The sequence below is a fragment of the Muscardinus avellanarius genome, assembly GCF_963383645.1.
Source record: "Muscardinus avellanarius genome assembly, chromosome: 11".
Taxonomy (NCBI): domain Eukaryota; kingdom Metazoa; phylum Chordata; class Mammalia; order Rodentia; family Gliridae; genus Muscardinus; species Muscardinus avellanarius.
In genome coordinates, this window is record NC_137797.1 from 103,971,737 (window position 1) to 103,999,207 (window position 27,471).

Sequence of the window (27,471 nt, forward strand, 5' to 3'; positions counted from 1 at the left end):
GATACTTGGTTACTCTGGAGGGCGTAGGACACACACTATACCTCGAGGCGTCTTGAGTACAGAGCACCAGGAACCAGTTGCAGCCGGGCTTGGGGACACACGGTTGTAATCACAGGACTTTGGAGGCTGAGATGGGAGGGTCGCAGGTTCGTGGCCAGCCTCAGCTACTTAATGCGGCCCTCCGCAGCTTAGCGAGACTCTATTTCAAAATAAGAATAGGACTGGGGGTGTTGCTCAGAGGAAGAATGCCCTTGGGTTCAATCCCCAGTACCCAAACCCAAACCAAACAAACAAACAAAAAAAGAAATCTAGTTGTTTGGGACCAGCACTATTTCCTAAAGGTGCTTCCCCATCATGAAAGCAGAACTGTTTCTTAGCAGCCAGGTGTGGTGGTGCATGCTTGTAATCCCAGTACGTGGGAGGTTGAGACAGGAGGATCGAAGGTTCAAAGCCAGCCTCGGCAACTTAGGCACTCAGCAACCTAGTGAGACCATTTTCAAATGAGAAATAAAATAAGGTTGGGGGTATAGCTCGAAGGTAGAATGCCTCTGGTACTAAATGCCTTCAGTACTAAAAAAAAAAAAAAAAAAAAGAGCCGGGCCTTGTGGCACATGCTTGTAATCCTAGCATTTGGGAGGCTGAGACAAGAGGATTGCGGTTTGCGGAAAGCCTCAGCTACTACTTAGTGAGGCCCTTTGCAACTCAGTGAGACCCTATTTCAAAATAAAGAATAAAAAATAGGAAGCCGGGTGTGGTGGTGCACACTTGCAATCCCAGCATTCCAAAGGCTGAGACAGGAGAATCGTGGTTTGCGGGCAGCCTCAGCTACTTAGTGAGGTTCTTTGCAACTCAGTGAGACCCTTTCTCAAAATAAAGGATAAAAAATAGGGCTGGGGGTATAGCTTGGAGGTAGAATGCCCCTGGGTTCCATCCCTAGTACCGCAAAAAAAAAAAAAAAAAGTTTCTCAGCTGACTGTTCTCAGCTGGAAATGGTACCATCTTCTCTAGGGAACACTTGGAAATGTAGGGTCTTTAGATCAAGTAACTGGGTAGGAGGTGGATCTTTTTTTTTTTTAAGAACAGTCAACTGTTCTGACTTATCTTGCTGAAAGTGCTAATGCCCCTCCTCCACCCAAGAAATACTTGGTCTAGTTGGGAACTCAAGAGCTTATCAGGGAGGAGGACAGAGTCTCTGGGCCTTGCTGTCGGGAGGATGGGGGGCGGGGATGGAGTCATCTGACCTTTAGGGTTTTTCCCCCCTTTGTAACTCTCTACCATGAAAAAATAAAGTCACTGATCCTTCTACCTTTCCCCACAGGTCTAGTCTGATGGGAGCAACTTGAGTTTCGCAAGTGCGCAGAAGGGTCCCCTCTCTCTCCCGGGAGCGAGGGCAGTTCTCTGGGGAGAAGCACCTCCACGCGGCCGCGCGCTTTGGAAGGCCTGGTGGCGCGCTCTGATAAAGCATGACCCGCTTGGCTGGGCTGTCTTGCCACCCTTTCAGTCCTTGCGTTAACCCCCCCGAGGAACTCTCGTGTGCAAGTTTGGAAATGTGAACCTGACAGGCGTTTTATTATTTTGTTATGTCTAATTTATGAACTCTGGCTGGGAAACCCAGTGACCATCTCCGACTAGGAAATACTGGTTTTACATGAGGCTGTGTTTGTATTTTTGTAGCGCTGTGGTCACGTTATTTTCCAGACATTCCTTAGACTTCAGGGATCCTGTTCCCTCCTTATTCTCTCTCTACCCGTTCCAACGATAGGCAGCCGTGAGGAAGACTGGGAACGGAAGAGGAGTTTGCCACCCGGCCTTTTCAGTTTCCTTTTCCTCGACCTTCCCTCTGTATCTAGTTAGTGGCCAGAAGAGACGACGTGCTCCTCCCGCAAGCGGAGCAGGAGAGAGAGTCTCCCAATTCCCAATGAGCCACCCGGGACCAGGGCCCCACGTTTTGTCCTGCGTGGTTTGGACGGCTCTGCTCAGGACCGTCGGAGGTGTGTTTGCATGCCTCCTGTGACTTGGACCTGGAAGCCAGAGCCCGGGGGCCCCGTCCCTGACCTGCTTGAGTCCACTCTGCTTAGCACCTTCCCAGGCGTCCGCCTCACCTCCTCGCCCCTGGCTCGCTCTCTTACATTCAGGGATGTTTCTGGACTTCGTTTTCCCAACTTGGGTCCAGTAGGCAATCGTTTCGCCCGGCACCCCTCCTTCCTCGTAGAGATTTTTGAAATCTTGTATTTTGAGAAGATTCTTATGTAAATATTATAACTTTTTTTTATAAGTGATTAGGTTCTTGAGAATCAGCTCCAGTACCTGCTTCCTCTTCTCTAAAAATGTTACCTCTACCAAGTTCTGCACTGCTGAGTGATTGTCAGTGTCTGTGTAGCACAAAGCCCCACCGTGGCTGGTGGGAAAACGTTTTCCTGGACTAATTTTGATAGATCTCCCCTGAGTGAAAGTCAGGTTCTCTCTTAACTTGGGCTTGTATCTTTTTTGGTGTTAATAAAGGGATTCCAGGAAACCATGGATTCCACATCTAAAGAGAGATCTAGGAGTTGCCCGTAGATGGGTCTTAAGGCATAATAAAAAGTTAAGCTGCTGACGGGCCTGTAGATTTGCCTTACCAGTTTCTAGGTATCTCTGCCCTAAGACTCTAAAAGCATATCTGATTTCAATACTTGGGGAATACGTGCGTTCGGCTGGACTTTGGCGGATCATTTAGGAGGATATCCCCTGAATGTGGAGATGACCCCAGGACTTTGAATCCACTTGAAGTAAGAGCATGGGATATAGTTAGGTTTAGTATAGCATTCTCAGGACTAATTTATCGTGGACTGAACCCCAAAATGGTGGTGGTTCTGTGGCGTGGCTGAGCCACCCAGGCACAGCTGTTCTATCCATGTTGCAGCTTTCTGGAAACCAGCCAGCGTAGGCAGGAGTGGAACACAAAGGTGTTTACTAAGGACCCATTTAGGTGGGATTGTTGTGAGCAGAGGACTGTGTTTCTCAAGAGTGAGCCTCAGACATAGACAAGAGGAAGCAAGAAAACCAGTGTCACTGAATTTTGGGAACTGAAAATAACTTGTCCTTATAATACATTTCGATCTCTTCTTGTTAAAACAGAAGGAAAGCTCTGGGTTTACTTCCTCTTGGAAACTAGTTCAGAAGTTTATAAAAGGTGGCTGAAGATTGAAGAGACATCACTGACCAGTTTGGGTGCTGGTATCTTAATCTCGCATGACCCTAAGCTTCCTTCTCCCCCGAAGCCCTCGCCCGACTTAGATTCCAAAACAGGAGAGCTCCTTACTTTCCCCAGTCCCAACACACAGTTGCCAGCAAAGCCATATGACCACTATGTAGACGTAGTGATCACTTCTGCAAACGCAAGGGTCTTCCCGCTCCTCGCTCTCGCCTCTCTCTTACAAAGCCTCCCCTCTGATCTAGACAGCCGCCCCCATCCCCCAGACGTGTGGTGCGGTGATGCCAGCGTGATGCCAGCGAGCCCCATGAATGTGAAAGGCTGTCCTTACTGCCCACCTTCAAGAAGCGCCAACTGGCCAATTGTCAGAAAGCACTACTTACAATGTGAACTGTTACAGAACAAATAAATACGATGGACAGGAGTGTGCTCGTGTGCCAGCCTCCTTGCTCTTGCTGCCTGGGGTGGTTTGCTCCCCCTTATGAAAAAGATAAAGGGTGAGCAGATGGGCGACATCCTTTGGGGGGGGAGGGAGCAGGGGGAGCTCCTCAGAAGGGATGAGCAGATGGGCGTCCGGAGGGGAGCCTGTGCCCTGCTCCACTCTGTCCACTGGAGAAGCCCTTGTGCTTCCTGGAACCACTTTCCCTTTTTTTTTTTTTGTAGTACTGGGATGGAGTCCAGGGCCATTCTCTCTATGAACCACACCCCCAGCCCTATTTTATTCTTTTATTTTGAAACAGGGTCTCACTAAGTTGCAGAGGGCCTCATTAAATTGTTGAGACTGGCTGCGAACCTGAGGTCCTCCTGTCTCAGCCTCTCAAGTACTGGGTTACAAGCGTGCATCACCATGCCCAGCTCTGGGATAATATCCAATGATGCTTTTATTGGTACTTCCTGTGGGATGCAGGATACAGCAATGGCGGTGCAGAGGACACCTGACCTTCCTGTCAGAGCACTCAGTAGTGTATCCCTCTTCCAGCCTCTGTCTTCCAGGAAAATTCCAGCGGAAAAGTTGAAACACAGGCAAACTATTATTAATTTGCTTACCTCCATTTCTCCAGTTTACAGATAGATAACCAGATTTATAAGACCCATAAAGGCAAGACTGCCCTTTACCCCATAGCTCCATTGTTTAATCCAGAACCTGGCACAGAATCAATCATTTAGAGAGAGAAGGGGCTGGGCGTGGTGATGCCTTTTGTAATCCCAGTACTTGCGAGGCTGAGACAGGAGGATCATAGGTTCACAACCAGCCTCAGCTACTTAGTGAGGCCCTCTGCAGCTCAGACCCTGTTTCAAAATAAAAGAATAAAATAGGGCTGGGAAATGTAGTTTGGAAGGAGGATGCCCCTGGGTTCAATCCCTGGTATCACACACACAAATTTGAATCATGGTTGAAACAAGACAGCTTTGGAGGGATGGGGGGCAGCCATAAGTTCCCTCAGGACTTAGCACTTTGAGACGCCCTTATTCTTAGCTTCTAAAAACCACACTCAAAGCCGGGTATGGTGGCGTATGCTTGTAATCCCAGCATTTGGGAGGCTGAGACAGGATCATAGGTTCATGTACAGCCTCAGCTACTTAGCGAGGCCCTTTATAACTTAGTGGTGACCCTGGTTTTTTGTTTGTTTGTTTGTTTGTTTGTTGGTGGTACTGGGGTTCCTGGAAATCCTTCTACCTCCGGGCTACACTCCCAGACCTATTTTTATATTTTTTTATTTGGAAACAGGGTCTCGGTCTCTCTCTCTCTCTCTCTCTCTCTCTCTCTCTCTCTCTCTCTCCTCTCTCTCTCTCTCTTTTGGTGGTACTGGGGTTCCTGGAAGCCCTTCTACCTCCGGGCTACACTCCCAGACCTATTTTTACATTTTTTAATTTGGAAACAGGGTCTCCTAAGCCAGCGCGCGGCTGGCTTCGAACCTGCGCGATCGTGTCTCTGCCTCCCAAGTGCAGGGATTACAAGTGTGCACCACCACGCCCAGCTCGACCCTGTTTTAAAAAATAAGTAAATAAAAAATAGGGCTGGAGGTGTGGCTCTGAGTAGAACATCCCTAGCACCACACACATACACACAAAAAACCACTCGAGACGGATGTTGGCCTAAGCGATGTTGATAACGTGTAAGGAAGGTGTGGCTCAGCCTGGCTCTCCAAACCCACTTATCTCCTAGCACTGCTCTTCTACAGATGACCCGAGTGCTCCTTTCAGCTCCCGGCCGGGCCCTGGCTGGAACCCCCTGTCTTGTAGCTCGGAGTAGAAGTCGACGCCTTCGGAGACGGAGCGGATGGGCTGATGGTGGTCCTGGTGGTAGCTGATCAGAGGACCGCCGGGGTAGGCACACAGCGAGCGCTGGTGTGGGGGGCAGCTCAGGTTTTCTTTGAAGCTCTTACTGTGCCTGCACTTGAACTCCAGGACCATCCTGGTGTATGTGTTGAAGGTGGTGACGGCTGACGCCATGCAGCAGGTGAAGGAAACCCAGGCCGTGCTAGGGACGAACACAAAACAACAGTAAAAACCTGACCTTTTTTTTTTTTTTTTTGATGTTACTGGGGTGCATTTTACCTCCGAGCTACACCCCTAGCCCTATTTTTTAGTCTCTTCTTTTTTTCTTTTCTTTCTTCTCTTGGTACTGGGAATGAAACCCAGGGGCATTTACCTCCGAGCAACACCCCCATCCTTATTTTTTATTCTTTATTTTTTATTTTTATTATTTTTTTGTGTACTGGGGATGGAACCCAGGGGCATTCTACCTCTGAGCTACACTCCCAGCCCTATTTTTTAGTCTTTACTTTTTTTTTTTTTTTTTGGTGGTACTGGGGGTGGAACCCAGAGGCTTTCTACCTCCGGGCTGTACTTCCAGACTTTTTTTATATTCTATTTGGAAACAGGGTCTCACTAAGTTGCTGAGAGCCTCACTAAGTAGCTGAGGCTGGCTTCGAACCCGTGCGATCCTCCTATCTCAGCCTCCCAAGCACGGGAATTACAAGCGTGTGCCACCACGCCCTTCTTTTTAGTTTTTACTTTGAACAGGGTCTCACTGAGTTGCAAAGGGCCTCACTAAGAAGTAGCTGAGGCTGTCCACGAACCCCGCGATCCTCCCATCTCAGCCTCCCGAATGCTGGGATTACAAGCATGCGCCACCACGCCCGGTTCTTAGTCTTTAATTTGAAAAGGGTCTCACAGAGTTGCAAAGGGCCTAAGTAGCTGAGGCTGGCCCCGAACTACAGTCCTACTGTCTCAGCCTCCCAAAGGCTGGGATTACAAGGGTGCGCCATGACGGCCGGCAAAACCTGATTTTCTTAAAAGGAAAATGCCATGATCCCCCTTCCCAATGGCAGACAAGGCTGGTGCCCCCAGGGGATTCAGCGATCTGAGTACATCGCCTTCTACCATGACTGACGTAAAGAACTGTGGGCAAGAGGCCAACTTGGTGTGTCCTTGAGGGGTAACTGCTGCCCGTGTTGTTAGAATGACTCCTGTGCCACTAAATTCAGACAAGGAGTTTAATGAATGGACTTATTTCACCAAATTAATTGGGGCCATTCTCTTTTCTCTCTGGTGTGTGTGTGTGTGTGTGTGTGTGTGTGTGTGTGTGTGTGTGTGTTTGGCACACCCGTTTCCAAAGGTGCGATTGTTCTTGTAAAACCTTCAAGAGTCCACAGGCCTCCAGCTCAGCTGTATGGATTAGACATGGCCTCGTGCCCGCTCTTCGGTCCTGCATCCCAACACGTACACACCACCAAAACTTCCTCTTCTCCCAGGTGCTGGGGGGACTCATCCCTCTTCCACTTCATAGTCTCGGGGTCCACAGAATCCAGCCTTTGCCAGTCATTCAGGAAAACATTTACTACAGAACTGAAGGTATTATATAATCGCGCCAGTGGAATTTGCTTATTTATGTAAACAGCATGGTTCTGGGTTTAAGGTAGCTTATAGTGGACGTTTGAAGAGAAGCTGGAGATTAAGAGAAGCTGGGCAGATTCAAGAAGTGTGTACGTGGGGTTGGGGAAACACCAGGAGTTATATCTAACACATTCCTAAAAATTCAGAACACTAAGCCAGGTATTGTGGCAAATCCCTATAATCCTAGTACTTGAGAGGCTGAGATAGGAGGATTGTAGGCTGAAGGCCTCTGAGCAAATTAGCAAGACTCTGTTTCAATGTAATAAAATAAAAAGGGCTGGGGGGCATAGAGGGCATAGCGTGGAGGTAGAATGCTCCTGGGTTAGTAGCCTGGCATGGTGGTGCCTGCTTTAATCCCAGCGCTTGAGAGGCTAAGACAGGAAGATCTCAGTTCTCAGACAGCCTCAGCTACTTAGTGAGGCTCTGTGCAACTCAGTGAGACCCTATTGCAAAATAAAGAAAAAAAAATAGGGCTGGGGGTAGCTCAGAGGCAGAATGCTCCTGGGTTCCATCCCCAGTACCAAAAAAAAAAAAAAAAAAAAAAGAGCTGGGCATGGTGGCTCACACCTGTATTCCCAGTACTTGGGAGGCTGAGACAGGAGAATCATAGGTTTGAGGACAGCCTCAGCAAGTAGGGAGACTCTCATCAACCTAGTGAGACCCTGTTTCAAAATAAAAGAATAAAATAGAGCTGGGTTCGTAGGTCGGAGGTAGAATGCCGCTGAGTTCAATCCCCAGTACCACACCCAAAAAAGCGTATAATAATAAAAACTAAAGATAATACACAAAAGGTAATGTTGGGCCCAAATGTGTTTCATTATTGTTGTGCTCTTGAGATGGAAAATGACTGACCCGTTCATTCTTTAAGGATTAAGGAATGACGGCGGCGGTAGGGACATTTGACTTCAGACAGTTTGGTAGAATTAAAGTGGAAAGCCGGGCGTGGTGGCGCACGCTTGTCATCCCAGCATTTGGGAGGCTGAGACCTGGAGGATCGCGGTTCGTGGACAGCCTCAGCTACTTAGTGAGGCCCTCTGCAACTCAGTGAGACCCGGTTTCAAAATAAAGAACAAAAAATAGGGCAGGGGGTGTAGCTCAGAGGTTCCATCCTCAGACCCGCAAAAAAAAAAAAAAAAAAAAAAAAAAAAAAAAAGAATTAGAGTGGAGAAATGAAGGCTTAAGGAAGTTGACGATGGATGGAAGGGAATTTAATGAAAGATCATCGAGTCAATGGAAGTGATGGAATTCAGCCCAGACGTCAAGGCTGACTAGCGTCCACTTCTCTAACACCTCGAATCATGAGCTGTACGGGAATATACGCCGGACAAAAGCCAGTCTCACTTCTCAAGGGCCGCGAACGTGTCTGGTGAAGAAGCCAGAGCTGGCGAGCAGAAAGACTAGAGAAGATTCCATCCTCCTCCTCCTCACAAAGCAAGCGGAGGGACGCTCCCTGTGCCCCTTCCAGAGGCAGGCAAAGAGTAGACATCCCACGGATCCAGCCTGCACTGGGCCAGCAGAACTCCGAGGTGATGGATGGGTAGAGAGCGGGAGGGCATGGATGAGCCGCTAGCCGGGGCAGACAAAATCTGGTCCAGCTGGCCAGGGAGGGGCCGGAAAGGTTCAGGAGATGAACACTTACTAGAAGGCCCAGCCATAATTCCAAGTATGTGGTCTCCAGTGTTCCGGACCCAGGTTGGCCGTTGCCTGGAAGACTTGAGAATACATCATGTGGGCCACCATGCCCAGAAGGCCTACAGGGAGAACGGAAGGTGGAGCCCTTAGGCCAGGGCCGCCATGGCCACCCGCCGCGGCCACCTCCTCTCTGCAACAGGTACGTCCTACGCCCTGGTGCTCGTTCCTCTCACGCCAACACGTTTCCCGGGAGAACATTCTGCAGCGGGGGTTTCTCCTTGAATGCCTATCTGTGCGACGGTGACCCCAAAGCTCAGGGTGAGAACCACGGACAGAGGTACGAGAAAGGTCTGCTGGTTGATGCTATGCCCAGGTCTGCTGCGTCCTGTGATGCTTCTTCCTCTTATTTTTGCGATACTGGGGATGGAACCCAGGGGCATTCTACCTTCAAGCTACACCTTTAGTCCTATTTTTTATTCTTTATTTGGAAACAGGGTCTCACTGAGTTGCAAAGGGCCTCACTAAGTAGCCGAGGCTGTCTGTGAACTGTGATCCTGTCTCAGCCTCCCAAATGCTGGGATTACAAGTCGGCCACCACGGCCGACTCACTCTTCCTACTCTTTATCCTTTGGGCGTATGTGCTCCTCCTTTAGCCAACAGAGACAGTCTTGAAAAGCTACGGGCACATAACAGCTGAAAAGGACCCAGAACAAGGTCTTCCATGATGAGAAACTTTGCAAATCAGGGAACCTACCTACAGGCAAATCATTTTGTAAAGAAAGTAACTGTAGCCGGTCATGATGGTACCTGGAATCTCAGTACTTAGGAGGCTGAGACAAGAAGATGGCAGGTTCAAGGCCAGGCCCAGCAACATAGTGAGGCCTCTAGTAATCCAGTGAGACGCTGTTTCAAAAAGAGAGAGAGAGAGAGAGAGAGAGAGAGAGAGAGAGAGAGAGAGAGAGAGGAGAGAGACTAGGAGTATAGCTCAGAGGTAGATGTCCCCTAGGTTCAATTCTCACTACCAAAAATAAAGAATAATCAAGCCAGGTGTGGTCGCGCACGCTTGTAATCCCAGCATTTGGGGGGCTGAGACAGGAAGATCACGATTCATGGACAGCCTCAGGTACTTAGTGAGGCCCTCGGCAACTCAGAGAGACCCCGCCAAAAAAAAAAAAAAAAAAAAGGGATATTAAAACTTAATAAAGAGTGTAGAATTATACCTAGCTAGGAAAAAAAAACATACAAATAAGCACAAAATAAGCAAGAGAATAATAATAATATAATAAAAAACTCAAGCAAAGACTTGAAAGATTCTAAGTGGGCGGGGTGTGGTGGCACACACTTGTCATCCTAGTAACTTGGGGAGGCTGAGACAGGAGGATGGCAGGTTCATGGACAGCCTCAGCAATTTAGTGAGGCTCTTGGCAATCTAGGGAGACCCTGTTTCCAATTAAAAAATAAAATAGGGCTGGGGGTATAGCTTAGAGGTAGAATGCCCCTGCGTTCAATACCCAGCAACACACACACACACACACACACACATACACACACACACAGACAGAATTATCACACACATACACATACAGAAATATCATACACGGAGAATTATCACACATTATTGCACACACAGAATTATCACACACAGAATTATCACACATACATAAACACACAGAATTATCACACATAATTATCATACACAGAGAATTATCACGCACAGAGAATTATTACACACAGAGAATTATCACACATGGAGAATTATCTCTCTCTCTCTCTCTCTCACACACACATACACACACACAGAATTATCCTGGGTGCTGAGCTGGGAAAGAAACCCTGCCTGCCTCCCCTCCAGGATAAAGACCCAAGCCCGCCTCCAGTGCTTGGGAGGCCGAGGACACCCACGCCTCCCATTCTGGGGCCACTCACCCGACAGGACCGAGGAAACGGCGGCAAATGCGCTCAGCTTGAGCCCACAGCCTGGGTTCCCCGTGAGCAGCAGGCCGGTCAGTAGCAGGAGGAAGCTGATGAGTTGTAGTCCAATGTAGGCAGTTTGGGCCCCCAGTGATAACCAGAGGACCTCTGCAGGAGACCACAGGGAGAGGGAGCCCCCCGACACTTAAGGAAGTGACCCCGGCAGTAGGCTGCCCGCCAGAAACCAGAAGCCCGCCAGGGTCGCAGAAGTGGGAGAGAGAGCGAGCGGGGCCAGAAGCTTGGCTTTAGGTCTTTGGACATCACCCGGCAGCTCCCAGCTTATGCTCAAGTAGGCTTGAGGGACTGTCCACAGTTGTAGGGAGACTTATAGGGGGAAAAATAACCTTTTCAGAAATCCTGCAACAACAGACCTTTGCTAAGCTATCATTTTTATTTCTTTTTTCCTTGTTTAACTATGGGATAATCAAGTTCTTTGCTCCCTTTCCTTCCATTAATAATAATAATAATAATAATAATAATAATAATAATCTGGGCATGGTGGCGCACACTTGTAATCTCAGCATTCGGGAGGCTGAGATCGGAGGATTATGGTTTGCGGCCAGCCTCAGCTACTTAGTGAGACCCTTTTGCAACTCAGTGAGACCCTGTTTCAAGATAAAGAACAAAAAAACAGGGCTAGGGGTGTAGCTTGGAGGTAGAATGCCCTGGGTTCCATTCCTAGTATCGCATATAACAACAACAACAATAATAATAATAATGATAATAATAATAATAAATAATTTTAAAAATTGGAGGGGGTGGTGAAGGAGGAAAAACCTAAGCTTTTCAATGTGGTTTCTTGGAAGAGCGCTGCCAGGGGTGGCTTTCTATTTGTGACCTTGGCCCTGCGGTTTCCATTTGAGTTCCTGGGTGGGGGTGAACGTCTCTAGGAGGACTCAGGAGAAGAAAGAAGCAGGAGAGCCCAGCGCGGTCTAGATCTAGAGAAGCCCTGCTCAACGGTAACTGAAGTGGTTATCAGACACATACTTGCCACATTCCCCAAGGGTAGGTGGGGGAGGAAAGCCTTCTCCATCAACCGCTCCTCTCCAAATCGGAGAGTGGGGTGATATGGGCCTTGCACCGTGGCAAATTCCAGCAGTCCCTTCTCACCTCTCTCGGCTGGTGGTGCGAGTTCAAGGAAACTTCGGCACTTCTCCCCTGAAACACACAAGGCGCGGTCCCTGCGGCCGCTTTCCCTGGCCGGCTGGGATGAAGCCTTCCCCACCCATCCCAGGCAGACACTGCTCCGCTCCGTGGGCTCCCACAGGGCCTCACATACACTCGGCACGCAATGAATGTCTCGTTTTGAAAGCTGGGAAGGATGCGTGGACGGGCATCCGGCATGGGCAAGAGGCATTGCTCAAGTCATGATCTGTCTCTCTCTCCTCTTTTCCATTCCTTCTCTCAGCGAGCGCTCAGGACCCTGGCCTTCACAAATACCTTTTGCGGCTACTGTCCTGCTAGACCAAGGGGCTCTCAATCGTTGCCAGGACCGTGGCTGGCGCCCTGCTGAGTGCCACAGAAATAGCCATAAAGGCAAACACCCCCTGCTTTTATTCAAGCTCTTCTCTCTCCTTTCCCTACTCAGCTCAGTTTGGGAGAAGTAGCAGATCTCAAAATGAACATCATTCTTTATTTTCGTTTTCTTTTTTCTTTTTGGCACTGGAGATTGAACCCAATGGTATTCTACCTCCGAGCTCCACCCCCAGCCCTATTTTATTTTTATTTTTGAAAGAGGGTCTTGCTAGGTTGACAAGAGTTTCACTATTTGCTGAGGCTGTCCTCAAACCTGTGACCTTCCTGTCTTAGCCTCCCAAGTACTGGGATTACAGGTGTGTGCTGAATTTTGTTTTTCAGTACTGGGGATGGGACCCAGGGGCATTCTATCTCCAAGTGACACCCCCAGCCCTATTTTTTTTATTCTTTATTTTGAAACAGGGTCTCACTGAGTTGCAAAGGGCCTAAGTAAGTAGCTGAGGCTGGCCACTGTGTATATATATATATATATATATATATATATATATATATATATATACACACACATATATATATTAAAAAGTAGAGCTGAGAAGGTAGCTTGGAGGTAGAATGCCCCTGGCTTCCATCTACACACACACACACACACACACACACACACACACACACGGAAGGAAATAAACACCCCACAGTTAAACAGGGAAAAAGACACCCGGGCGGGGGCTACCTGGCTCTTCCACGGTTTCCTCACAGGATAGCCACAGGCCACTCCGGAAGGCAAGGAAGGAGAAGCGGTCATCCCCAGCCTCCCAGATGTATTGTACCACCTCCTGGGCTGATGTGTTGGCGAGGCCGGCCCCCAGGGACACTGGCACGTCAAAGCACCGGGCTGCCAGACCTTGCCCGCACAGGGGCTTGGGCACCTTCTGTGTGCCCACAAACCAGTGGCTGCTGAGCAGGGATGCTGCGGAGAGACCGAGTGACAGCAGGCTGAGGGCGGCAGATACGAGTGTGCGTCGGCCAGGGAAGGCCTGCGCGAGCTCCATCTGCAACAAAACACAGGGCAGGGAAGCTGCAGCTGGCTGCTGGCCTCGCAGGGCTCCGGGTAAGGCCAGGCTCCCTCCCGTCCAGGGGCAGAACCGGCCATAGTGTCTTCTCCAGGCACTGCGCCCAAGCTTGGCTTTGAGGGAGACCTGGGGTGAGCACCGTAGGCATGCCGCCCCTGTGGGCTGGACCCGTGTGGGCCCTACAGACAGGAAGCCGTGATCTGCAGAGATGGAGTCCTCAGGACAAGGGCTGGGCTCTGGGCCTCTTCAGAAGCCTCCCCCAGATGGACACATGGGAATGAGGGAAGCTGAAGTCAGAGGGAACTGAGCCTGAAATCCCAGCGACTCAGGAAGCCGGGGCAGGAGGATCACAAATTCGAGGCCAGCCTTGGTGACTTGACAAGACGCTGTCTCAAAATAGGCAAGAGAAAAGCTGGGCGTGGTGGCGCACGCTTGTAATCCCCGCGCTTGGGAGGCTGAGACAGGAGGATCGCACAGGTTTGAAGCCAGCCTCAGCTACTTGGTGAGGCTCTCGGCAACTTAGTGAGGCTTTGTTTTCAAATAAAGTATAAAAAAATAGGTCTGGGAGGTAGAAAAGCCCCTGGGTTCCACCCCTGTACCACCAAATAAATAAACAAGCAAACAAACAAACAAATAAATAAAATAAAATAAAAAAGGGTAAGGGAGGCTTAGAAAGGCATCAGAACTTTTTAAAAAAATAGTGCTGGGGATTGAAGCCAGGGACTTTCTACCTCTGAGCTATACTCCCAGCCCTACTTTATTTTTATCGGAAACGGAGTCTCTCTACTTGCTAAGGCTGTCCCTTGAACCTAGCTCAGCCTCCCAAGTACTGGGATCCCAGGCGTGCGCCACCACGCCTGGCTGGACCCTTGGTCTCTCTCACACTTATTGGTGGCCATGTCTTATTGCCCCTCCAAGACTTGAAATTGCCCCAGGCAGCAAATCTGTCTTTTGCAATACGTCTTCTCCACAGTGCCTGGTGTAGTCCTTGGCTGCCTGAATCAATGCTGAACTGATTATTACATTGAGAATGGCCTGGGTTTGGGTGTTGCTTAGTGGTAACACACTTGTCTAGCATGTGAGGCCCTGGGTTCCATCCCCAGCACTGGAAAATAAAATAACATAAAATAAGCCAGGCGTGGTGGCGCACGCTTGTAATCCCAGCATTCGGGAGGCTGAGACAGGAGGATTACAGTTCGTGGACAGCCTCAGCTACTTAGTGAGGTCCTCTGCAACTTAGTGAGACCCTGTTTCAAAATAAAGAATAAAAATAGGGCTGGGGGTGTAGCTCGGAGGTAGAATGCCCCTGGGTCCCATTCCCCAGACCCATAGAAAAATAACATAAAATAAACTGATACTGGTCTGAGTTAAGCGCCACATAGCAAGGACCCCAGGCACACTGTGCTTAGGTTCTGGAGGCTGGTATATATAAGGTCTAAAGGAAGAATTGCGAGCTCTCCGTGTTCTTTGTGGTAACCGTGTTTGGTTTTTCTCTTCATTTGGAAGACAGCTGATCTAAGCCCAGTTTCCATCCACCGTCACCAAGATGGCAGGTGACTGCATGGTGCCCCTGGAACCACTGGGGAAGGGTCCGTAGGCAAGACCTCGGTGGACGGAGGGGCCCTGGTGGGGCATCTCTGCAGGCTGGAGACTCTGTTCTCCTGGTTATTTTTTATTATTTATTTATTTATTTATTTTTTGCGGTACTGAGGATGGAACCCAGGGGCATTCTACCTCCGAGCTATACCCCCAGCCCTAGTTTTTATTCTTTATTTTAAAACAGGGTCTCACTGAGTTGCAAAGGGCCTCACTAAGTAGCTGAGGCTGGCCTCGAACCACGGGCCTCCCAAGCACTGTCATAAGCGGGTGCCCCCAATGTCTGGCTATTCTTGTCATTTTTGTTTTACGAGGAGGGGGGACCCAAAAAATGACCAATATAAAACCTGTCAACTTTGTCAAGCAATGGTTTGAATTAGAAAAATAATGGTGATGGATCTTGTGCTTTGCTTAAGCAAAGTAGGTATGCGGTAGAGTAATGCACGCTGAACAGAATTAAAGAAAAATAAAGCTTATGCTTAGTTGCTAACAGATGCTTCTTAAAGTAAACCATCTGAGCTTCCCAGGGCTTGCTCATATCAGAATTAATCAGACCCCAATCTGCTTAGCTTAAGAGATGTAAACAAAACCACAGTCGGATGGACAGGCCCATCAGTCCGCCCCTCCCTCCACCCCTCGCTTGACATTTAACAGACAACTTTAGTTTAGACCCAGAGCTGTTCATTCTTTAGGATTCCCAGGGACGAAAAGCAGTGCTCACCACAGACAAAATACATGTTATTCCTGGCAGTAGAAAATACATCAGGTGGGCATGCAGGGAATTCCAGTACCCGGGAAGCTGAGACAGGAGGATCGCAGGTTCGAGGCCAGCCTCAGCTACTTAGTGAGGCCCTCTGCAACTTAGTGAGACCTTGTTTCAAAATAAAAAAATAAAAAATAGGGCAGGGGGTGTAGCTCAGAGACAGAATGACTTTGGGTTCCATCCCCAGTACTGCAAAAACAAAAATAAAAACCAAAACCAACCAACTCAAAAAACAAAGAAAGAAAAAAAGATGGGCAGATCTATAAAAACCAGAAGAGTCAACAAGATAAAATGGTTGCTGGAAAGCAATGCGTTAATGGATTTTTTGTTCTTTTTTAAGTACTCAACAAACTAACTCCAAAGAATTATCACTTATTTTTGTGTGTGTGTGTGTGTATAGAATGCTCCATCAATAGGACCCAGGAGCATTCCACTTCTAGCGAGCTACACCCCCAGCCCTATTTTATTTTTATTTGGAAACAAGGTCTTGCTAGGTTGAAGAGAGTCTCACTATTTGCTGAGGCTGTCCTCGAACCTGCGATCCTCGTCTCAGCCTCCCAAATACTGGGATCACAACCTTGCACCACCATGCCCGGTTGGATTGTCACTTCTCGCAAGACTTTGGGTGATCTGGATTAAAGACAAATAAAACAAAACAAAACAACAACAACAACAACACACACAACATCTAGAATGGAGGAAGATCGGACGTGGTTAGAAACTGAAATCACATGTTTCCCTGCTTCCCCCAAACAATGTTTTCATCTTTTTAGTTATGAAAGTCCTATTGGGTCTTGGCATCATTTTCTTTCTGGTTGTTCTTATAGTCACTGCTCCAATAGGCAACGGGCTTCCGGTTGAAACAGCTCCCAATCATTCTGTATAGAGACCCACCTGCTTATTTCAGCGATTCTAAATTTGGAGCCTCAGCTGTTTTCCATCTTACTTGGTCTGGAAGTCTGTGGACTCTCACATCACATCAGATTAACACTCTACACTCGGTCCATTTCAGGTTCCGCGTGTTTGTAAGGAAGTCTCCAGGTTATTCAGAAATCCGAGAGAACAGCCCCGCACTGAGCTACGCCCGCCTCGTGGCGTTCGAGCTCACAAACAGGTGGTTTGAAAACGAAGGATGAAGAGGAGCTTGGATTCTCTCCGAGAGGCTCCTTCTAGGGTAAGTGACCCCCCAAAGCAGGAGGAACCCCGTTCAAGATTTGACTTGTGTGTGTGTGGTACTGGGGATGAAACCCGGAGGCATTCTACCTCTAAGATACACCACCAGCCCTATTTTATATTCTTTATTTTGTTTGTTTGTTTGGTGGTACTGGGGATGGAACCCAGGGGCCTTCTACCTCCGGGCTATACTCCCAGACCTATTTTATATTTTATTTGGAAACAGGGGTTCTTAAACCAGCTGAGGCTGGCTTCGAACCTGCACAATCCTCCTGTCTCCGCCTCCCAAGTGCGGGGATTACAAGCGTGCGCCGCCACGCCCAGCTAAGATTTGACTTCTTAATAATGGAATGTTCATCTCACTCAAGAGCTTTCTTAAGAATGATCCTCAGTAGCCATCACGCCATACCCTTCACCACATAACCTTTTCTATCTAGGATCCAGATACCCCTTGAAATGGAAGGAATGAATCTAATTTTGCAAGGCTTCCTTAAAGTGATCCTGGAGACACAGCACCATCGGGAAAGCTCTATCTTTGCTCTGCTAAGAAACCCCATGCTAAGGTCACTCTGTGCTCTTTAAAATAGGGACAGAGTGAATTCTCTGACATTTCAGAGCATAGACCATTGGGAAATTCATAGGTGCCAATATGTCCGCAATCCCTCAATCAACACATATAAACAGAAAACCAATATTAGAGCTGGGCGTGGTGGCACACGCTTGTCATCCCCGCACTCAGGAGGAGGCTGAGACAGGAGGATCGCCGGTTCTCGGAAAGCCTCAGCTGCTTACTGAGGCCCTCTGCAACTTAGTGAGACCCTCTTTCAAAATAAAGGATATAAAATAGGGCAGGGGGTGTAGCTTGGAGATAGAATGCCTCTGGGTTCCATCCCTAGTAACACACACACACACACACACACACACACACACACACACACACACACACGCAGGCACAGTGCTTAGAAGGACCAGGTGCAAAATAACCGTGGGCTTATCTGCTGAACTATCAAAGGGGGAGCTGGTTACCTTGGCCATGGTCGGCGTCTCGGAGGACAGCAGGATCTGAGCTGTGAGGCCCTTTGGGCTGATGTTGCAAGAACTGCCCCCTCCCCCCTGCAAGGTTTTAAAGCTCTTCTTGATTAAATGTGGTCTTGCCGTTGTATTTAATCTTTGGCGGTGCAAACACAACCCAGCTGTTCTGGGAGATTGTACCAATGCAGATCTGGGATTAAGCTCAAAGAGACAAAGATCTGGGTTTGCAAAGGGAGCTCCCCGCCCCCCACCCATCCCCTGATGGGACTGGGGATTGAACTCAGAGGCATTCTACCTCTGACCTACACCCCCAGCCCGGTTTTTCATTAATCAATTAATTTATTTATTTTTGCGGTGTTGAGGATGGAACCCAGGGTCATTCTACCTCTGAGCTACACCCCAGCCCTATTTTTTATTCTTTATTTTGAAACAGGGTCTCACTGAGTTGCAAAGGGCCTCAGTAAGTAGCTGAGGCTGGCGGATAACCGTGACCCTCCTTGTCTCAGCCTCCCAAATGCTGGGATTGCAAGCCTGCGCCGCCAAGCCTGTGATTTTGGCCTTGGAATCCACGGGCTGGCTTCCTGGCTGCAGAGCTTCCTCACAACGCTGGGTGGCGCTGTTCTCCCATATTTTCCGGCCTCCGTTCCGGCTTCCCCCATCAGTCAGCCGAATATGGGCGGAGGTGCCTGCTCCCCTACTAGCTGTTCTCTGGCCGAGTCGGCCTCCTCCCCACACACTAATCCTTATGGAATTCAGGGCTGGGGTGAACTCTGGGGGCATCCAGCCACTCCCTGGAGGACTTCTTGTGTGATTATTTCCTGTAGTACTTTTTTTCCCTCTTTTTAAAATTTTGTGGCCAGTTTTACTTTCCAGTGACTCAACAGACCCTCAAATATTTGCCATGGGAAATCAGCGCCACAATATCCGAAAATACAGTTCACCAGTGTTTCCTGACGGGCTCAATCTGCGCATTTTTCTCTTCTTAATTGTACCCTGGGTTCTCTTCTTCACCCTAGAACAGTGAACAATTCTTTTCCCTTACACCCTACAAATACTTGCAGACACGTCTCATGCCCGGCCTGAGTCACCGTTTGGCACAGCCTCGTGTCTTTGGTTTTTATTGCCTATGCTCATAAACCGCACCCTTTTGCCTTAATAGCCTGAAGTTTGCCTTCTAAAAAAAAATAAAAGGGATGGGAGTGGCCATCTTCAGTGCCTTACAGGAGGCCCAGAGGTGGGTTTAGGGAGAGGCTACGGGAACCTCAGCTCTGCTGCCTGCCACTAACTTGGGCAGCTTCCGAAACCCTGTTACCCAGCTCAAAACTTGTAACTTTGTTTTATTTATTATTTTTTTGTGGTCCTGGGGATGGAAACCAGGGGCTTTCTACCTCCAGGCTATACTCCCAGACCGGTTTTATGTTTTATTTGGAAACAGGGTCTCGCTAAGTTGCTGAGAGCCTCACCAAGTAGCTGAGGCTGGCTTCGAACCCGCGCGATCCTCCTGTCTCAGCCTCCCAAGTGCGGGGATTACAAGCGTGCGCCACCACGCCCGGCTAACTTTGTGTTCTTGAAGAGGGCCTTCAAAACGATATTATTTTAGGCCTCCATAAAGCCTAGGTCTCCGCCTTTTGAGACTGTGTCCACTCTGCTGGACCTGGCCTGTCTTGGGCACCCCGCCCCGAGGACTCCGGGCCACCTGTCAAACTTCCTCTTTTTGACCAAACACGAGTTTCTCTGCCTGCCCACAAAAATCAGAGTCCGGCATCTTACTGACTTCCTTTCATTGTAATTTGGGCCAGTATGTATGTATGTATGTATGTATGTATGTATGTATGTGTGTATATATATATATACATATATATATATATATATATATATGCTTTTTTCCCCTTACTTTTCCTTTCTTAGTACCAAAAAAGTCATTGCTAGTCCAAGCCACATAAATATAATTAGGCTCAGAATCTCACATCTCAGCACAGACATGAAGATTTTGCATCTCAAAACAGTTTTTTTTTTTCAGTACTGGGGATGAAACCCAGGAGCATTCTACTTCTGAGTTGCACCTCCAGCTTTATTTTCTTATTCTTTATTTTGAAACAGGGTCTCTCTGAGTTGCAGAGGGCCTCACTAAGTAGCTGAGGCTGTCCGCAAACCATGATCCTCCTGTCTCAGCCTCCCAAATGCTGGGATTACAATCGTGCGCCACCATGCCCGGCTTTAAAACAGTATTTTAACTCTGGTGTGTTGGACCGCTGCCATTGTAGGGCTCGTTCCCCAGGGACAGCAGGCACCTCACCACTATGATATCACAAAGCATGGTTAGGACTCATGGCAAAGGCCCTCAGGCACTATTCCCTGTACTGTACAAATGTAAAAAAATAATAGTCTTTGGGCACCTACATGTACTTTGTAGACAGAAATTCAGTTTATTATTTTTGCGAGTGCACTATAGATTAGAGGTGAATACAGTGATAGGCAAGAATGCTGAATCAGCCGGGTGTGGTGGAGCAGGTTTGCAATCCCAGCACTTGGGAGGCTGAGAGAGGAGGATCACAGGTTTAAAGCCAGGCTCTAAACAGGGTCTAAGTTGCAGAGGGCCTAAGTCACTGAGGCTGGCTGCGAACCTGCGATCCTCCTGTCTCAGCCTCCCAAATACTGGGATTATAACTGTGCGCCACCACGCCCGGCTACACCCTCCCTTTTAAACCACTTTTTATTTTGAAACAGGGTCTCACTAGGTTGATGAGAGTCACTACTTGCTGAGGCTGTCCTCCAACTACCATCCTCCTGTCCCAGCCTCTCAAGTACTGGGATTATAGCCAAGCGCCGCCACACCCGGCTCATTCTCTGCCCTTCTTCCAGAAGTCAGATTTCCACTTGCTAATTCCTTTCTGACAGTTGGTAGACATGAGTGGGATGCGAGTGTTTTTGCCATCACGGGCGCTAACAGATTTGGCCTTCCTCTCTGTTACTTTCTGGGGTGCATGCCTCTCCTGGAACTCATCACGCGGTTTGTCTGCTAAGCTCACTTGATTTTTAAGTTGCTTGACAGAGTCGGGGACATGTTTTATTCATTTTTGATCCTCAGAGCCCAGGGAAGTTTTAACATCCTCCACTAAACGGATGTGGTTTTTAATGCCAACGGGGCTCGTGAATATAACCAGGAAGCCTACGGGCGCAGATGTGAATAAATGTATGCAGGCAGCCTGTATTGCTAAAGGCACAATTCTTCTCCATCACATATATAAAAGCCCTGGGAAGCCAATGAAGGTCCACAGGTCCACAGACACGCCCGAGCCTCCTCACCCAGGCGCACCTGGACTTCCGGCAGACTCTGCCAGCGCATTTCCTCCGATCTGTGGGAACATTCCTGCCTTTTGCTTTTCCACGAGCAAAGCTCAGAAAACAGCAATGATCTCACAAATGAGTATTATCTATAGCTCACAGGGACAGACAAGTTGCCCAGAAGCCAGTGACCAATTGGAAATGTGTGTCGTTTTCCACGCGATAATCCTCGAGCCCTTTAAGGCCTGTGTCTAGAATCTTTTTTTTTTTTTTTTGCGGTACTGGGGATGGAACCCAGGGGCAGTCTACCTTCCAGCTACACCCCAGCCCTAGTTTTTATTCTTTTTTAATTTTTATTTTTTTCAGTACTGAGAATGGAGCCCAGGGGCATTTTACCTCCAAGATACACCCCTAGCCCTATATTTTATTCCTTTATTTTTGAAACAGGGTCTTGCTGAGTTGCAAAGGGCCTCACTAAGTAGTAGCTGAGGCTGTCCTTCTCAGCCTCCCAAATGGTGGGATTACAAGCATGTGCCGCCACGTCCGGTTTATTTTGCAACAGGGTCTCACCAAGTTGGAGAGGGCCTCACTAAGTAGCTGAGGCCGTCTGCAAACCCGTGATCCTCCTGTCTCAGGGATTACACAAGCGTGCCACCAGCACTTCTGTGATTTTGCTGCTCTATAATTATATAAGTTTCTACTTCAGTGTGGAGCATTTGAGCCCTTCACCCATGAAAGTCAGCAAGGTCTTTTCATACAGGATACTTTGACATCTGCCCCAGGAGAGAGGGGCCTGGAGGAACACCCCCAAAAGGCCTTTGCTCTTGTTCAGAAATTTCTGCCTCGGGCTGATCATTCCCAACCACAGGGGGACACGGAACCCCAAAAGCTCAAGAAAAGGACCCGGGTCTCCCTAAACATGCCGGGAACGCTTCCACCCTGGCCAGGGGAAGGAAGGAAGGCAAGGCGGGCCTCTCTGGCCTCCCCTTTCCGCTTCTTAATGGGATGGCTGAGGCCTTTGGCGAGGCCGTCATTTCCAGGAGAGGAAGCCGCCTTCTTCCCCGCTCGCAGCAGCTGGCGTGAGTCAGAGGGGCCGCCGAGCCGCACATCCCGGGCCGGCGCAGGGTGGCGCCGGCAGGGCGGGCTGGGGGCTTTGGGGACGCCGAGTCGGAGTGCGGGGCGCGGCTGGGGGCCGTTTCCGTCCCCCGTTTTCGCCCAGAATCCCCGAAGCCCGAGCCGGAGCCCGCCCGTCCGTCCCCGCCCTCGGGGAGCGCCCCTCCCCTCGTGTACTACGGCGCCACGGTCGCCTAGCAACGCGTGCGTTGCCATGGCGACGCGCCAGGGGCGTGTTTGGGATTGTTTGTCCAGGCCCCGCCCTAGCGGCGGCCAGGGGGCGCGGGCTGGCAGGGCTGGCAGTGGCGGCCCCTGGGAACTGCGACCCCGACCCCGGGCCAGGCCTGCTTGGGGGTCGTGGGATCGAGACCCCACACCTGGTCGGTGGATCTGCAGGTTGCTGAGCACTGCAAAGCCAGGCATTTCCCCTCTCTTCTCCCAAAGGTGCGGGTCCTGTTCTAAAGGGACAGGGTGTCCCTTGGCTTCATTTTGTAGATCTAAGGTGCAGCGGCCTCATCATGATCCCCTTAGCAGATCTGAGTTCTAGCCTCTGCGCCACCCACGGTTACCGAAGCCTCCCAGGAGTGAACGAAAGAGGGGGAAGGGTCCTCCTCCTCCACAGTGCTGTTAGGAAGGCCGACAGAGGCGGAGGGACTGTGTTTTAAAGTGGGAATGAGGCGGGAATGAGCCGTATGGGCCCCAGGCTCCAGACTTTACAAGAACATCTTTGATCCTCACGTCTAGCCTGAAATAAAGGTGGCACCTCTATTCTACAAGTGCGACTCAAATTCAGAGCTTTGGACTCAATTCAGGGCCACAGAGCTACCGAATGGCTGGTGAAGGCGGCATTCAAAGCTGCCAAACGCAAGCCGGGCGTGGTGGTACACGTTTATAATCCCAGTACTTGGGAGGCTGAGACCGGAAGCTCACAGGCTCACGGCCAGCCTCAGCAATTTAGCGAGACTTTGTTTCCAAATAAAAAATAAAATAGGGCTAAGGATGTTGCTCAGAGGTAGAATGCCCCTGGATTCTATCCCCAGTACCAAAAAGCAAACATCAATAACCCGAACGCAGCCTGCTTGCTGCTCAGTAAAGGACAGGCCCAGTTATCTTTAACAAAATCCGCAGACGGCCAGCCAGATGGCAGGGGTCCGAGCCTACAGGGCGAGGCAATGGATTAAGTGCAATTTACACTTCTCAGGCATAGATTAGCAAACAGACTTACCCACAATCCCTGTTTCTCCTAGATTAAAAAACAAACAAAAATAAATTTACTCCAATCCACGACTGGCTGCTTCTGTAATTTTTTACATCCCCTTCTGAGGGTTCTCCTATTTATGGCCTGTTTGTTCACTCTGGGCTGATTCTCAATTCAGGGAGCTGCCTCAGCCCACGGCTCTTCAGAATCACTAGGTTCTGTCCTGCAGGCCCAGAAATATCTTATTTAGATTATCCTGTCTTCTCAACACGCTGATTTATTCCTTTCTTTCTTTCTTTCTTTCTTCCTTCCTTTTATTTCTCTCTCTCTCTTTTTTTTTTTTTTTTTTTTTTTTGTGGTACCGGGGATTGAACCCAGGGGCATTCTCCCTGAAGCTAAACCCCCAGCCCTATTTTTTTTATTCTTTATTTTGAAAACAGGGTCTCATTAAGTTGCAGAGAGCCTCATTAAGTAGCTGAGGCTGGCTGCAAACCTGTATCCTCCTGTATCAGTCTCCCAATTGCTGGGATCACAAGTGTGCGCCACCACGCCTGACTTGAACACTCTGATTTCTAGCTGCTCAAAAGCATACCACATTGCTTCGACCGTGAGCGAGCGAGCGTGTGTGTGTGTGTGTGTGTGTGTGTGTGTGTGTGTGTGTGTATGTGCTCTAGTTCCTCTGCGAATTATTAAGATTGAGAAAGGCAAGATACTACTTGTTTTTTCAGTAACCTTTTGGGTTGAAAGCTGGTAGTTCTGAGCCTGAAAGAAAGGTAATCGTCCCTGGATGTGAGCAAGCAAGGCCAGGCTGCTGTCTGGGAGGGCCCGCCTGGTTCTGGAAGGGTCCCTGGTAACCTTAGCAGGTTGCCTGAGACCAGAGTGGGAGGCGCGCTTCCCTGCCCAGTTCAATCCCCGAGGCGCCCAGCAGGCCCCGGGGCGTTCCCCGTTCTCTGGCACAGAACCGTCACGTCTCCGTTGTCACCACTGCCCTTAAGCCATTGCCAGGGACCAGGTTTTGGCAATAGGAGTCATGCAGGTGGTAGGAAAAACAAAAGAGCCATCGCTAAGAGCTCAGAAGTTCCTGGATACAGAGAAGAAAAGGAAACCGAAGAAGAGACCAAGAAGGAGTGAGGTTTCAGTGTAAAGAGAAAGGCAAGAGGACAAGGCACGACCGTCCCAGGTTGAAGAACCACCCAGGTAGGCCTGAGTAGCAAATTTCCGTCCCCTTTGGTCAGTCCTACCGGGGTTCCCGAGCTCCTTGCTGGGACATGTGAGATAAATGAGCCCTGTGAATGGGTATATACCCTGGGTTACAGATCCCACACTAAGGGCACCCCACGTCGCCATGAGAGTTCAGAAAGCCGCATACCCACCTTCTGGGTGCCGTAAACATTCTGAGTCAGCTGAGAGTGACCGCTCATTCACTGTGGTCACTGTTTGGAGGCAGAGAGCTGTCAGCTTCTCCTCTGGTGGTTGGTCTTAATCAGCTGGGTCGAAAGAGGGCTAGTGAGAAGATGAATCAGGTCCCCTCTTACCAGCAGAGGGGAGGGTGGTATGGTTTGTGTTGGAGAGCTGGGGCAGGCTGGCACCAGGGAGGGCTGGGCGGGGCCGTGAGGTTTACTCTGTGATGTCACAGTGGCCGGCAGGGGTCACTGTCCTGCCCACCCCCTCTTCCTCCCATCCCCAGAAGGACCAGGTTGCGGGCACGCTAGGTGTCTTTTTAAAATTTCATTTCTTTTTTTTTCTATTTAAAAAAAATTTTTTTTATCGGTGTATTGTAGTCAGACATCTTAATAGGATACAAGATGGTGGAGACACACATGTACACATCACCCAATGAGCCCTTACCAATTCCCACCCCACTCCCTCCCCTGCCCTCCTTCTCATGTTTGGCTCAGTGATTGACTTTGATGTATTTGTGAATGTCCATCATGTACATTAGGGAGTTTCCCTCTTCCCCCCTCCATCCCCTCAGATCGCCTTATTTGATCATCTGTGGTTTCTCCTTCTTCGTCTAGAGTTCCTCCTACGACCCATTTTCTCCCTAGCTTCCAAACATTAGGGTGAGCATCCGATTTCTTATTTTTTGAGACTGACTAATCTCAGTGTAATGTCCTCCAGTTTCATCCACTTCCCTATAAGTGATGGGATTGTGTTTTTATGACTCTGGGTATCTTTCAAAGGCCAGGGTATCTTCTGAGGTCTCTGGATGGTACTTGTCTCATTTTGCCCAAAGTTTGCCTGGGGAGCTTGTTTCAGTGCAGATTTCTCAGGTCTGGGATGGTCCCACATGATGCCAACGGGGTCACTCTGAGTTGTAAGGCCATCAGAGAGAAATCCAATGTGTGCCACATGTGCCTCTTAAAATTTCCTAGTAGCCACATTTTTTTAAAATTAAAAGTTAAGCCGGGCGTGGTGGCGCACGCTTGTAATCCCAGCATTTGGGAGGCTGAGACTGGAGGATCACGGTTCGCGGACAGCCTCAGCTACTTAGTGAGGCCCTTTGCAACTCAGTGAGACCCTGTTTCAAAATAAAGAATAAAAAATTAGGCAGGGGGTGTAGCTTGGAGGTCAAATGCTTCTGGGTTCCAGCTCCAGACCCGCAAAAAAAAAAAAAAAATTAAATTAAAAGTTAAAATTTTATTTTATGGTACTGGGGATGAAATCCAGGGGCGTTCTACCTTCGAGCTACACCCCCAGCCTATTTTTTATTCTATCTATCTATCTATCTATCTATCTATCTATCTATCTATCTATCTATCTATCTGCGGTACTGGGGATAGAACTCAGGGGCATTCTACCTCCAAGCTACACCCCCAGATCTATTTTTGTATTCATTACTTTGAAACAGGGTCTCACTGAGTTGCAAAGGGCCTCACTAAGTAGCCAAAGCTGTCGGTGAACCTAGATCCTCCTGTCTCAGCCTCCCAAGTATTGGGATTACAAGTGTGCACCACCATGCCTGGCTAGTAGCCACATTTAAAATAGTCAACTGGACACACACACACTGCAATACATCGGTGAAATCTTACACAATGCTGTGCTTAAAGAACATAGCCCTCCCAAAACTGAGTCACATTCAGTAGAAAAACACACTGCTTCCATTTTTAAAATTGAGATATAAATCTTAAAGCGTGGTGGCGTATGCTTGTAATTCCAGCGCTTGGTAGGCGGAGACAGGAGGATCACACAGGTTCGAAGCCAGCCTCAGCTACTTAGTTTAGTGAGGCTCTCAGCAACTTAGTGAGATCCTGTTTCAAAATAAAATAAAAAGTAGGTCTGGAAGTATAGCCTGTAGGTAGGAAAGCCCCTGGGTTCCACCCCCAGTACCACACACACGCAAAAAGATATAAATGAATTCAAATGAAATAAAATTAGAATCTCGGTTCTTCAGCTGGACCAATCTCCATCTGGAGGACCCAAGGGCCGCACGTGGCCAGTAGCTCTATGATCGCAACTCTAGACCCTTCCCTGAAAATTAATGATGTACCAAATGGCGGGTCTAAAGGATTGGTATGTGGAGACTTAGGAGACGTTCATTAGCATGATTTTAATGAGCGTTCAATTAGGGTTTGGGATCTCTTCTCACGGAAACGCTAACTCTCTGAGGCTTCTGAAGAAGGCTGTTGGCTTCCCCATGATTCTAGCAAAGGGTCTGAACGAAGGCCTGCTCTGGGAAGCTTGTCATACCCAGTTCACCTGCAAGCCTTCCATAGGGTTCCCCTGCATTTGAATTCCTTCCTCCTCTTTGCCATCACTTCTAAATCCTCCATAACCGTCCAGACACAGGATTCCAGGCTCAACAGCCTGTCATTCCAGCCTTCATTACCCTCTCTTTCCTCTGAGCTCGCAGAGTGCGTGTGGTCTGGCTGCGACGTGGGATACACCTCCCACAATATGGTGATATTTAGGATGAAGTCATTCAGTATTGCGTTATTTGTAACTGTAAAATATTGGAATCGACCCAAATGTCCAAGAAACAAAACAAAACAAGACAACAACAAAGGAAATTTCTATGAACTGATAGGGAATGATTTCCAGGAAATTAAAAAAAAAATCCCCAGTGCTTAAG

General features: G+C 48.8%; 1 protein-coding gene across 2 annotated transcripts; it reads right to left on the bottom strand.

The window, feature by feature from the left end:
• Positions 1–5,356: 5,356 nt before the first annotated feature.
• On the bottom strand, positions 5,357–24,820 carry GSG1 (germ cell associated 1; the record flags this gene model as incomplete). Of its 2 annotated transcripts, none has more annotated exons than XM_080705276.1 (6): positions 5,357–5,675; positions 8,733–8,844; positions 10,652–10,804; positions 11,807–11,854; positions 12,900–13,218; positions 24,773–24,820. In XM_080705276.1, 6 exons carry the CDS (start codon positions 24,818–24,820, stop codon positions 5,357–5,359), a joined length of 999 nt encoding a protein of 332 aa, XP_080561402.1. The 2 variants fall into 2 exon arrangements, with proteins under 2 accessions (XP_080561402.1, XP_080561401.1); XM_080705275.1 differs by having other exon boundaries at positions 11,684–11,854.
• Between the last annotated feature and the right edge of the window lie 2,651 nt (positions 24,821–27,471).